This window comes from Plecotus auritus (assembly GCF_963455305.1).
Source record: "Plecotus auritus genome assembly, chromosome: 7".
NCBI lineage: Eukaryota > Metazoa > Chordata > Mammalia > Chiroptera > Vespertilionidae > Plecotus > Plecotus auritus.
In genome coordinates this window covers 59,817,317-59,829,524 of record NC_137774.1, presented here as the reverse complement: position 1 = coordinate 59,829,524, position 12,208 = coordinate 59,817,317, and the positions used below count along the sequence as shown (strand labels likewise).

At 43.5% G+C, this 12,208-nt stretch overlaps 1 protein-coding gene across 1 annotated transcript; it reads right to left on the bottom strand.

Annotated features, from left to right (window-relative positions):
• Positions 1-282: 282 nt before the first annotated feature.
• On the bottom strand, positions 283-11,959 carry REXO5 (RNA exonuclease 5; the record flags this gene model as incomplete). The annotated part of the gene is given in 9 exon segments (XM_080677414.1): positions 283-1,011; positions 1,013-1,074; positions 4,805-4,925; positions 4,929-4,948; positions 8,128-8,131; positions 8,133-8,225; positions 9,270-9,284; positions 9,288-9,338; positions 11,849-11,959. Coding segments are annotated over 9 exon segments (546 nt in total). The 3' UTR covers positions 283-942.
• Between the last annotated feature and the right edge of the window lie 249 nt (positions 11,960-12,208).

The following is a 12,208-nucleotide window of genomic DNA, read 5'->3' as shown; positions in this document are numbered from 1 at the left end:
CTGACAGCTCTAGGGAAAGCTAAAGGGAAGGTGAAAATTACCCAGGGAGGTAGTTCAAAATCTTTTGGTCAGGAGCTATGACACGGCTGTTACTCAGGCTGTCAGCTGCCATCGCCCCTCATCTACTGGGGTCCCTGTGACAACAGCAGTCTCTTGCTGACCCGAGGATCCATTCTGAATGACATTAAAGGTAGGCAGGCTGCTGAACTTTATACTTAAGGTGACCAACACAGTACAATTTCTCTGGGAAGGATGTGCTTAAGGAAGATGAATGGAAATAATAACATCAATCATAATTGTACCATTTATTGAATGTATACTACATCCCAGTATTCTATTAAGTACCACTAATACATTATTATTTATTAGTACTAAGCCATTGTGTATATACCAATTATCCTTTGTAGTAGTCTCTATTGTCATCCCCCTCCAGAGGGAAAAGCGGAGGCTGAGGTCAGGGAATTTGTCCAAGATGACAGCCACTAACAAGCAAAGCCAGGGTACACACCGTGATACGAGACTCCAAAACTTTAGCTCTTAGCCACGCTGTTAAGAACTGAGAAACTGTCCTCTGCACACTATGTGACAGGTGGCAATGTCATGGAAGGGTGGCTTACTAATTAGAAAAAGTAAAACACAAGGGAGCTTAAGCAGGGAAATCCTACTTCTGATCCTAAATGTACAAAACTAAGCCTAACTGATTATAACTGAGGCACAGTCTTCAAGGCAACAACAAACACTTGGTCAAAAGACAGGAGTAATGTACAAAGGTTTCATTAACATAGCAACTAGAGGAAAGTTATGCGATATTTAGTCTTCATCCTAGAGCATAGATCTACATTTTCTAAAAGGTAAGTGAAAGGATCTGCTTTCAGTTATTGAAAATTATCCTGGAACCAAATGCACTGGTTCACTGGTGCATTCGACTCAAGATATCATAGACTAGACCCCAGTTTGCAATACTCCAGTTGAAGTACTTACCATATCACAGTCAAGTCCAAAGAGAGGACGGACTTTTGTCCGTTACAGAACCATTACATTTGGTAGGTACAAAGTTTGCACACTCAGGAAAACCTAGGAGGAAAGGGAATAAAATATTGCCTTTAGAACCAGAGAAGGTAAATATCATTAGACTCATCTTGGGAAAACTGAAATAACACATTTGCTGGACACCTTCTTTAAGTGAGACACTTGAAATACCTACATAGAGTATATAAAAGGCTAATATGCTAAGTATCCAACTGTCCAACCAGTCACTATGATGCACACTGACCACCAGGAGGCAGATGCTCAATGCAGGAGCTGCCGAGCTGCAGTGATTTGGCAGCGGCGTTTCTCGGGTGATGCACCCCGAAACCAGAGAGGAGGGAGCCCGATTCCTCGCAGGGCTGCGTGATTCCACCTTCAGCCAAGGGTTATGTTGTTGCTGGGGCACTGTCGGCCCTGAATCTGGTTTACTGTACACTTGCATTTGCATTCCACACCCTGTACAACAGCAACTTTGCAGAGTGCCCTCTCGCACTCCGGGACCCCTTGGGGGATGTTGGAGAGCTGGTTTCAGCCTGATCCCTGCAGGCCAAGCTGAGGGACCCTACCTGCCGGAGGGAACTCACTCACTCTGCAGATGCCCTCTGAGCCATGGCACCACCCCAGGTGCAGCCAGCTGGGGAGGGACCACGGGAGGTTGGTTCCAGGGTGTGTCCGGCCCATCTTGCCCAGTCAGCCACCTTTTAATTCATTTCCTTTCAAACAAATCTGTGCTTCCGGCCACTATTAGATTAAATAAGAGACTATCTGTCTTCAAGTTTTTCTCTACTGACTTTCAGATTCTGGGAGAATAATGTAGGTTGCTGATGTAGGAAAGACAGGGCCTAGACTTCCTGACAGTTACCAAGTAACAATTCTTCCTCCTATTAGAAAAGAGATTAAAACTAAATTATGGCTAAATCCAAAGTCACTAGACCATTTCCAAGGGAGGATGAATAAAGCATGCAAATGACTGGATGTGGCATTTTTCTTTTCTAAACAAAGCAAGAAAAAGTGGGCATGAGATTCTATACTAGTAGAGATCTAAAAGGATTTCATGATAAGCAAAAGGTTTATGTAATATTCACCAGTGCACCCTGCACCCAACTCTACCCTGGAAATCTCTCTGAGATCTCTGTCTAGAAATGTGCTTCCATTTTCTGAAATCATAGCCTGAAAACTTCCTACAGAGAAGTTCAGCCATGGGCCTAGGCTGAACTGTTGTATACCCTAAATCAATAAAAGGCAGGCAGCATTGTCTCCTTCCCTGCTTGCTGGGCTGGAGACAGGGGCACCGGGGTGCACACCTGCCCCACCCCCATCCCCCACCCCCCACCTCATGGAAATCCTATGGTATATAAATCATTTTACAGAGAGCTTTTTCACTTAAATAAATTTACCTTAAAAGGAAATTTGTTTCCAGAATATTTAAAGATCTCTAATAACTCAATAATAAACAGCCCAATTAAAAAAATGGACACAGGCCAGGCTATGTAGCTCAGAGGTTTAGCATCCTCCCATGAACCAATGGGTCATTCTTTTGATTCCCGGTCAGGGCACATGCCCGGGTTGCAGGCTTGATCCCCCGTAGGGGCATGTAGGAGGCAGCCAATCAATGTTTCTCTCTCATTGATGTTTCTATCTCTCTATTCCTCTCCCTAAAAATCAAAAGAAAAACAATTTTTTTTTAAACAGACACAGGATCTGAAAAGATATGCAAATGGCCAATAAGCAGAGGAAAAGATAGATGGTCAACATCATCAGTCATCAGAGAAATGCATTGTTGTTTCTATCTCTTTATCCCTCTCCCTAAAAAATCAATAAAATTAAAAAATATTTTTAGAAAATGGACAGAGGCCCAGCTGTGTCTCCATGGTTGAACTTCGACCTATGAACCAGGAGGTCACGGTTCGATTCCCAGTCAGGGCACATGCCCAGGATGCAGCCTCAATCCCCAGTTGGGGGGTGTGCAGGAGGCAGCCAATCAATGATTCTCTCACCACTGATGTTTCTATCTCTCTCTCCCTCTCCCTTCCTCTCTGAAATCAATAAAGAAATATATATTTTTTTAAAATGGACACAGGATCTGAAAAGATATGCAAATGGCCAATAAGCAGAGGAAAAGATACATGGTTAACATCATTAGTCATCAGAGAACTGCAAATCAAAACCACAATGATACTACTTCACACCCACTACAAAGAGTGTAATAAAAAAGACAGAGAATAACAAGTGTTGTTAAGAATGTGCAGAAATTGCAGCCCTCATACACTGCTGGTGGGAGTGTGAAACAGTGCAGCTGCTTTGGAGAATAGTCTGGTAGTTCCTCAAAAGGTTAAACACAGAGTTACCCCATGTCCCAGCAGTGCCACTCCTAGGTATATTATATACCCAAGAAAAATGAAAACATGTCCAAACAAAAACTAGTACCTAAATGTTCACAGCAGCATTACTCACTCATAAGAGCCAAAAAGTGGAAACAGGGAGTGGAGGGGAGGGGGGATAAAGACATATATGTAACACCTTAATCAATAAAGAAATTAAAAAAAAGATGTCCATACTACCCAAAAAAAAACAAAAAACAAACAAAAAAACAAAAAGTGGAAACAACCTAAATGTCCATCAACTGATGAATAAATAAATCAAATGTGTTATATTCATACATCAGCTAGAATTAGAATGAAAATAAATGAAATACTGATACATGTTACAATATGGATGAACCTTGAAACTTCATGTTAAATGAAAAAAGCCAGTCACAAAAGACCATGACTCCATTTACATGAAATGTTCACAGGAGGTAAATCTAGATAGAAAATAGATTAGTGTGACTAGGGCTAAGGGCATTGTGGGAGAAACAATAGTATGGGGTTTCTTTGGGGGTGATAAAAGTGTCCTAAAATTGAGTGTGGTGGTGGCTATAAAACTCTGTAAAAACATAGTAAAAACTATTGAACTGGGTACTTTTTTTTTTTTTTAACTGTATACTTTAAATGGGTGAGTTGTATGGTAGGTTAATTATACTTCAATAGAGCTGTTTTATTTAAAAAAACACAGAAATTTAACATCACTGTTGTGATTAAGAGGTAATAAAATAAAATGAACCCTGGCCAGTGTTGCTCAATGGATAGAGTGTTGGCCTGTGCATCAAAGGGTCTTGGGTTCGATTCCTGGTCATAGGAACCTACCTGGGTTGCAGGTTCAATCCCCAGCAGGTGCAGTAGGCAACCAATCGATGTGTCTCTCTCACATCTATGTTTTTCTCTCTCTCTCGATCTCCCTTACTTTTACTCTCTCTGTCAATGGAAAAAATATCCTCGGGTGAGGATTAACAAAATTTAAAAAAAAGAAATCAAATCGCTTTTATTCAATTCTTGCTACATAATCGACCAAGGCTGAGCCCAGACCTGTTCTATTCATTGAAGAAAATGGAGGTGGGAGCGGGGGGCGATTAGAAGTACTGGAGAAGTGTTAAAGACATACTGACTTTTTAATATACAAAGAAGAAATGAAAGAAAACTGAAAAAAGGAATAACTTTCAGATTAAATATTTAAATGCTATTTAAGGTCATGTTCATGTACTACGTCAATTCAGCACTTTACCAACCATGGCACACATCCTGCACTTTAGGAAATGTTTCAATTCCCCATTAACAGAAGATAGAACAAGTCACTTGGAAAGCAGCCCATCAAAAAAGAACTTTCAACAGTAATGTTTTTAAATAAACTGCTAGATATTCTTACATTGTTACCAACATCAGATTAGATCTAAACCAACCTTGTACTGGAAAGTGAAATCTTTTCACTTCCTCCTTGGTGAGCAGGCGCCGGGTCAAGCCCATTTCCTTAGAGCCGTACTTTTGAATGATGGGGTAATTCTGCAGGTTCATGCTGACTTTTTAACTGGCAGAAGGTAAAGACCCTGAAACGAGAAGGACATTTGAATGTATTCCATTCCATTTGTGTTTAAGAGATCTCAGAGGACATGGCTCTTTATGTTGTGAAGGGTAAGTATGGAGAAAATCAAAAGATGTGCAAGACCCAAGCCCAGCTTTTAAGGAGCTTGCACTCTAATACAATTATAGGAACACAAGAGAAAACAAGTTCCAAACAATGTATAATAACAACAGCTACAAACAGAAAAGGAGGAGAACACACTGGCTGGGGTGGTCAGAGATGGTTCAAGAGAAAAAAAGATTAGTTGGGTCTTGAAGGAAGAATTCATATAATTGGTATATCAGACCCATCCATTACAGTGCCTGTCACTCCGAACAGCCCATTCTAGCAAAAGCTACTCCATCCTTAGCCACTTACTAAAGCACCAGCCTAGCTTAGGAGGGACCCATCTATAAACTGGCCAATGACGTGCTTGCCAAGACATGTTCAAAAGTGACAATGGCAGCTAAGCTAGTCAGATTGCTTGCTTCCAGAATTGAACCAGGAAAGACAGAAAACTGACCAGTTAGAAGAATACAGAAAAGAGAAGCAGCCCTAAGAGGAAGAGCGAGCAGCTCCTCACTAGAGGCATTTCAGACTCCAGATGGCTTCCTAGCCACAGGTTTCCTTCAAGCAATGCCCCTCTCACTTAAGGTGGCCTGGATGAGTTTCTGGTCCTTGCAAACAAAAAAGCTAGTCTCCTAAGTAGAAAGAGGCAGTCCAGGTCAGACAGAAATACACAGAGCGCCGCTGGTAAGGCAGTGACTAGACTAGTTGGGGAAAAACAAAAAGTCTGTGTAGGAGAGCAGTACAGGCAACAAGCTGGGAGAGGAGGGTGAGGTAAATTGTAGGCCACTGTGAATGTCTGGCTCAAGAGTGTGCACTTTAGGCCATCATTCAATACGTAATGGAGAACAAAAGACAGTTCCTGAGAAGGGAAGTAGCATAACCAAACCATATTTTCAGAAAGATCAATCTCAGAGGTATGCAAAAAATGGAGCAGGGAGATAAATGAGAAAAGGTCTAGATTAGGATGGTGGAAGGGATGGAGGAAAAGGAATATATGGAAGAAACATTACACAAGAAAAACTGGTAGAGCACAGTGACAGAAAAATTCAATTTAGTGAACAAAATACTAAAAACGACTCAGTGCTTATGTGCCCTTGACTAGAATCAAACCTGGGACCCTTCAGTCCCCAGGCCAACGCTTATCCACTGAGCCAAACCAGCCAGGGCTCAATAAAAAACATTTTAAACAACGGGTGAGGATAAGGACTATGGAGAAAAGTAAAGGAGGGAAAGAAGGAGACAGAGTTGTGGGGCAGGAAAAGGATTACTGTTGTACTATAATGATCAGGTTAAGTCTCTCTTATAAGCTGACATCTGAACAGAGATTCAGAGGAGCAAAGGGAAGGAGCCATGCAGACTGGGTATGGGGAGCTAAAAGAAAAGCAGTCCTTAAATTAAAGACTGGTGTCTTGCCCCACCAGTGTGGGTCAGTGTTGAGCATTGACCTATGAACCAGGAGGTCACAGTTCAATTCCTGGTCAGGACACATGCCCGGTTGCAGCTTGATCCCCAGTGTAGGGCATGCAGGAGGCAGCCAATCAATAATTCTCTCTCATCACTGATGTTTCTATCTCCCTCTCCCTCTCCCTTCCTCTTTGAAATATATATACATACATATACATATACATATACATATACATATACATATACATATACATATACATATACACACACACACACACACACACACACACACACACACACACTGATGTCTTAAGAGGAAAGGGGATTGGAAGATGGGAGCCTTATTTGGGGATGAGGAAAATGCTTTTAGCTGTGTTATGATTGAGGAATATCCAAGTAGCAACATCCATTAGGCTATAAAAAATGCAGGCCTGGAATCTGGGACAGCAGGCCTAGAGATAAAAATATAGGATTATCCACAGAAGAGTGTATGGAATCTTGGAAAGAATAGATGGATATTCCAAAAGAAGATCAGAGAGCTATAGACGATACCTTGGGAACTTTGCTATTTAGGATGAGAAAACAAAGCAAAATCTTTAAGGGGACAGAGAAATAGCCATAAACCTCTGACTCCTCAATGCCTACATAATAAACTCCAAAGTCCTCCCATGGCCTTTACAACCTATAGGACATGGCTTTAACCTACCCCTCAAGCCTTATCTCTCACCATTCCCTCCTTATTCCATCACTACCCCTATTGAATCATCCCAAACATCTACAGTCATATCAAATTTATTTTTCCTGATATCTTTTGTTTTACAACTCGCCATTTTTACATAAGCTTTGAATCTCATGACTACTCTGTGATTTACTCAAAAATGTTTATAATACAGTTCAAGTTTAAGCAAACACAGCTCCAAGTCAGATAAGGGCATCTACTAGACAGGAAAGTAATGGACGGGTAGGAAATTAGGTGCCTTGGAGACAGAGGGTCATAGGAAGCACAGTCCTGGAGGAGAGGGGAAGCGATCGCTGGTTATTCCTCACCGCTTTTCGACATCCATTGAGTGCAACTATTCAACTACTTTGGAAAACAGAAAAAGCATCACTGAACAATACGTACCTTACTATGTGTAATGAAGGCTGATAAGTGCTATTCCATTCTATTCCACCACTCACCTCCTTCCCTCCCCAAAAACAGGTTAGCTATAATTTACTCATGGGACACCTCCCACAGTTTGAAAAGCATTGCTATCATGGACATTTTGTCTTTTAGCTGGCCAGCATCTAAACCTCCTGCTTATTCTCCACTGTGAGGAACAGTGTCCCTTAGGCAGAAGGTGGCCTTTATGTCAGTCAAAGCAAGATCTTCCTTCCCATCTGTACTCTGGGAGGTACAAAGACCCAGTGACAGTTTAAAAAGTATTCACAGTAATTCGTAAGAGTCGAATGTCAGTGATAACCAGAGAAAGCCTTAACTCTAACGTAACCAGATGGTTCTGAGGCATTAAATGCTAGCTGTGATTTCTGCTATCTAATCTCCCTGGATATTGCCCATTTTTCCCTTTAAAAAATTGCTTCCTGCTTAAATTAGTTAGAATTTAGTTTTGGTGCTTGCAAGAATAAAAATGACTGATAAAGCTACTCAATATCTTTTAGAATGAACAAATCAACACAGAGTCAGCGCCATACCTGTGACTTGTCTTGGACAGATCCCCAGAGGTTCGTTTCTTCTGCAGCCCAATGATATCAGCTAGAAAATCAGATGATGGAAAAGACAAGCGGAATTTGTGCAAATAACGTAACAGGTTTTTACAAAAATACTTGAAACAGTCAAAATACCATCAAAAACTTGGTCTTTCATTTCACTGTCAGCTCAGTGCTAGAGAAGGTCTGGAACTTAATTGCTTGCACTGTAAAAGGAGGACTATTTCCTTAATGCATAAAAGTAACTAGGGAGCTGAGTTTACATTTATCCCACCCCAGAAATTTTCTTTGCTTCTATACGTTGCAAATAAGACAAACACTACAGAAATGTATAACTTTAAAAAATCCCTTATGTTTTTCAAAGCACTCCCAAATCTATTACTTCAGTGGACAGCATGCCAGGTAAGTTAGAACAGATGACAGCAAAGCAAAGCGGCTGAGAGCTCCAGCCTCAGGCTCCCCTGGGCTGAAATTCCAGCTCCACCACTTGCTGTAATTTGGATAAGTCATTCAGTTTCCCTCTGTATAAAATGGAAATAAAATATCTGTCTCTTACAGGGCTACTATGAGAACTAAAGATGATGCACGCAGCATGATTAATGTAGGGCTGAGCACATAGGTAGTGTTCAAGAAATGAAGCACAAAAGAAAATGGAGACCCAAGGAGATTAAATTAGGCTTCACCAACTGAAGTGCCCTCAAGGGTCAATAGATGAGACAGTCCAATAGAAACTGGTGGCAGCTGTGGGAGAATGGAGAGCACACATCTCCTGTAAAGATGACAGCTGCTATTCAGCTCCAGATCCTGTTCTAAGGGGGCCCAATCTTGTGATGTTGTCAAGAGATACAAATTTTACGTAAATTTTACAATTTTTGAAAACACCACAGCCCAAATAAAATAAGACAAAATCAACCTGGGAATTATAGACCACAATCTGGGAATAAAAGTTTTGCCTAGATTATCATAGACAAACCCAACCTCCAAATGAGATTTCTGCATCTTAGTCTTTTTCATTTTCCACAACTCTTTCACTTTTCCAATCAGGTCACCCAGGAGCACGGGTTTGGGACATGTGCACTAATGCCGGGTGGGAGGCCCTGATTCAGTATAAAGTTTTGTTAACTTACATGTCTGAATGCCTTTCAGAGAAATCCAAACTCCAAGTAGAACCGGGAAAAGTGTAGCTGACTCAGTCCCTGCAGTACAAAAACGACGTTGTTCAGGTGGTTTTGGTAAAAAAGCTGGCACCAACTGTTGAAAAATCAAGCCAACACAGCTAAGAGTGATACCATCAAGTCAGTTACAGGCATACAGAAGGGAAGTGTGGAAAAAAGCAGTGAGCAACAGCTAATGGAGTTTATCATCACTCACTGACTGCCTGGAAATTAAAAACTGCTGTTACTGCCCAGAATTCAAATACAGACCTCTTGAGTTAATTATTTATTACATTCAAATTAAATACAATAGCATGTGAAAAGCAATGTAAAGTAGGCCCTCAGGTTACGTCGGAGATCCGTTCCTATGGCACGAAGTAACACAATTTTCGCCATAAGTCGGAACCCACCTACATAAGCACCTACGTAACTCACATGGAGCACATACACAACAGTAATGAAGTGAAACAGTAAAAAAAATGTAAAAGAAAGATAACAATTCCTGATCTTCACTTGTGGTAAATAAATAATAAAAAACATAAAGCACATATGTACATACATCGAAATGACGCAACTTTTTTTTTTTATAAAAAAACTAGAGGCCTGGTGCACGACATTCATGCACTGGGGGGGCGGGCTGTCCCTCAGCCTGGCCTGCGTCCTCTCGCAGGGAGAAGGCCTAAGTCTAAGTTGGCAGGTGGGCATCCCCCAAAGGGTCCTTAGAACTGCAGCAGAGGTGAGGGAGGCTCCCGCCACCGCCGCTGCGCTCACCAGCCCTGAGCCCGGCTTCTGGCTGAGCGGCACACCCCCATGGGAGCACACTGACCATCAGGGGGCAGCTCCTGCATTGAGCGTCTGCCCCCTGGTGGTCAGTGCCCATCATAGCAACTGGTCAATCGATTTGCATATTAGCCTTCTATTATTTTATTATATAGGGTGGGAGATGGCGACGTAACCATAAAATGACGTACATCGAGTCCAACGTAACCTGAGAACTGCCTGTATTCAAATCCAAAATTCTGTTAAAATGTGTTTCAAATCTTAAATTCAAATTTGTTTTAAATAGGAACCAATCTCAAGATCCCAACCTGGCTGAGCAGTTCTTCCTAGGCTCAAGAAAGCTGGTTTTGGACAAATTGACAGACCAGTGACAATACTTGTTAATGCAGAAGATGGCTTTTGGGGTATCTAACCAACCTCCCCCAGACAGAGGTGCACATTTGAAAATCTCTCTATTGATTGGTACATATAAAAAAGCAACTTTCATTACACATTTAATAACGGCATTAATGATATCAGAAGAGTAAATTCTCTTTGCACTTTCAATGTAAAAGGAGGAAAAAAGATTGGGATTCTTAACATATGATCATGTTATTTCACTTTTTTTCTTTTCTAATTTAATTTTTAAATTTTCAATTATAGTTGATATTCAATAGAGGCCCGGTGCATGAAATTTGTGCATGGGGGGAAGGGGGTGTCCCTCAGCCTGGCCTGCACCCTCTCACAATCCAGGACCTCTCAGGTAGGGTCCCTAGGCCTGGGCGGCAACCAGGGCCTATTGGGGCTTTCCTTCCCCTGGCTGCCAGTAGCTGGCCCCACCCCTGCTGCTGCCACTGCTTGCCACCTGTGTGGCGCTACTCTCTCGCACCCCCGCCACCAGTCGCCTCCCTCTGTGGGCGACAGGCGTGGAGTGCGATCGCTTGGCTGGCCTGAGCTGCCCTCTGAGGGGCGATTGCTGGCCGGCCCCGCACACCCGCCACAGCATCGCTGACCAGTGGCCCGGGCCTCCCTCTGTGGCCACCAGCCGGGAGGCCCTGCCCACCCGCCACAGTGCCGCCAACCGGTAGCCTGGGTCTCCCTCTTTGGAGCGATGGATGGGGGGGCTCTGTGATCGATCGCCCAGCAGAAGGAGGCCCCGCCCACCTGGCCGAGGCTCCACGATTGATCAATTGCCGCACAGAGGGTGGCCTGGGCCTCCCTCTTTAGGACGATCCCCCCTCCCCACCCCAATCCATCGCCCCGCTGGCTGGTGGCCTGGGCCTCCCGCTGCGGGGCAATCATGGGGTGAAGATGGGGCCCCCTGACCAATCATATCACACCCACCTTGGCTGGCCTGGTGCCAGTGCATGTCACAGCATGGTAGTCCGGAAGGTCATCCGGATGGTCGTTCTGCTTTTCGGTCGATTTGCATATTATGCTTTTATTATTATAGATATTAATTGTAGGTATAAACATAGTGGTTAGATATTTATGTAATTTATGGAGTGATCCCCCCAATAATTATAGTACCCACCTGGCACTACACATAGTTATTACAATACTAGAGGCCCGGTGCACAAAAATTCATGCACTTGGGGGGGGCCTCAGCCCGGCCTGCGCCGTCTGGGGATGTCTGACTGACAGCTTAGGCCTGCTCCCTGCAGCCTAAGCCACAGTCAGACATCCTTAGCACTGCCACGGAGGTGGGAGAGGCTCTGCCACCGCTGCTGTGCTCACCAGCCGTCAGCCTGGCTTGTGGTTGAGTGGCGCTCCCCCTATGGGAGCGCACTGACCACCAGGGGGCAGCTCTGGCCCCGCTGCCGCCAGTGGCCTCCCTCTGCAGGAGGCAACCGGCAGACTGATCGGGGGACGGCACTGGCTGGAGAGCAGTTGCCCCCCGCCATTGCCCCTCCACCGCCACCAGTTGCCGCTGTCCCTGATCACCATTCCCTCCCTCTGTCCGCTGGCACCCACCCTGGCTGGCCTGGTACCGCATTCTCACCAGCCCTGCCCTCCGCCGAACAGCTGTTCCACTGTTTGGTTGATTTGCATATTAGGCTTTTATTATAAAGGATTAACTACATTCTGTAGGCTGTACTTTACATCCCCATGACTATTTTGTAACTACCAATTTGTACCTCTTAATCCTTCAC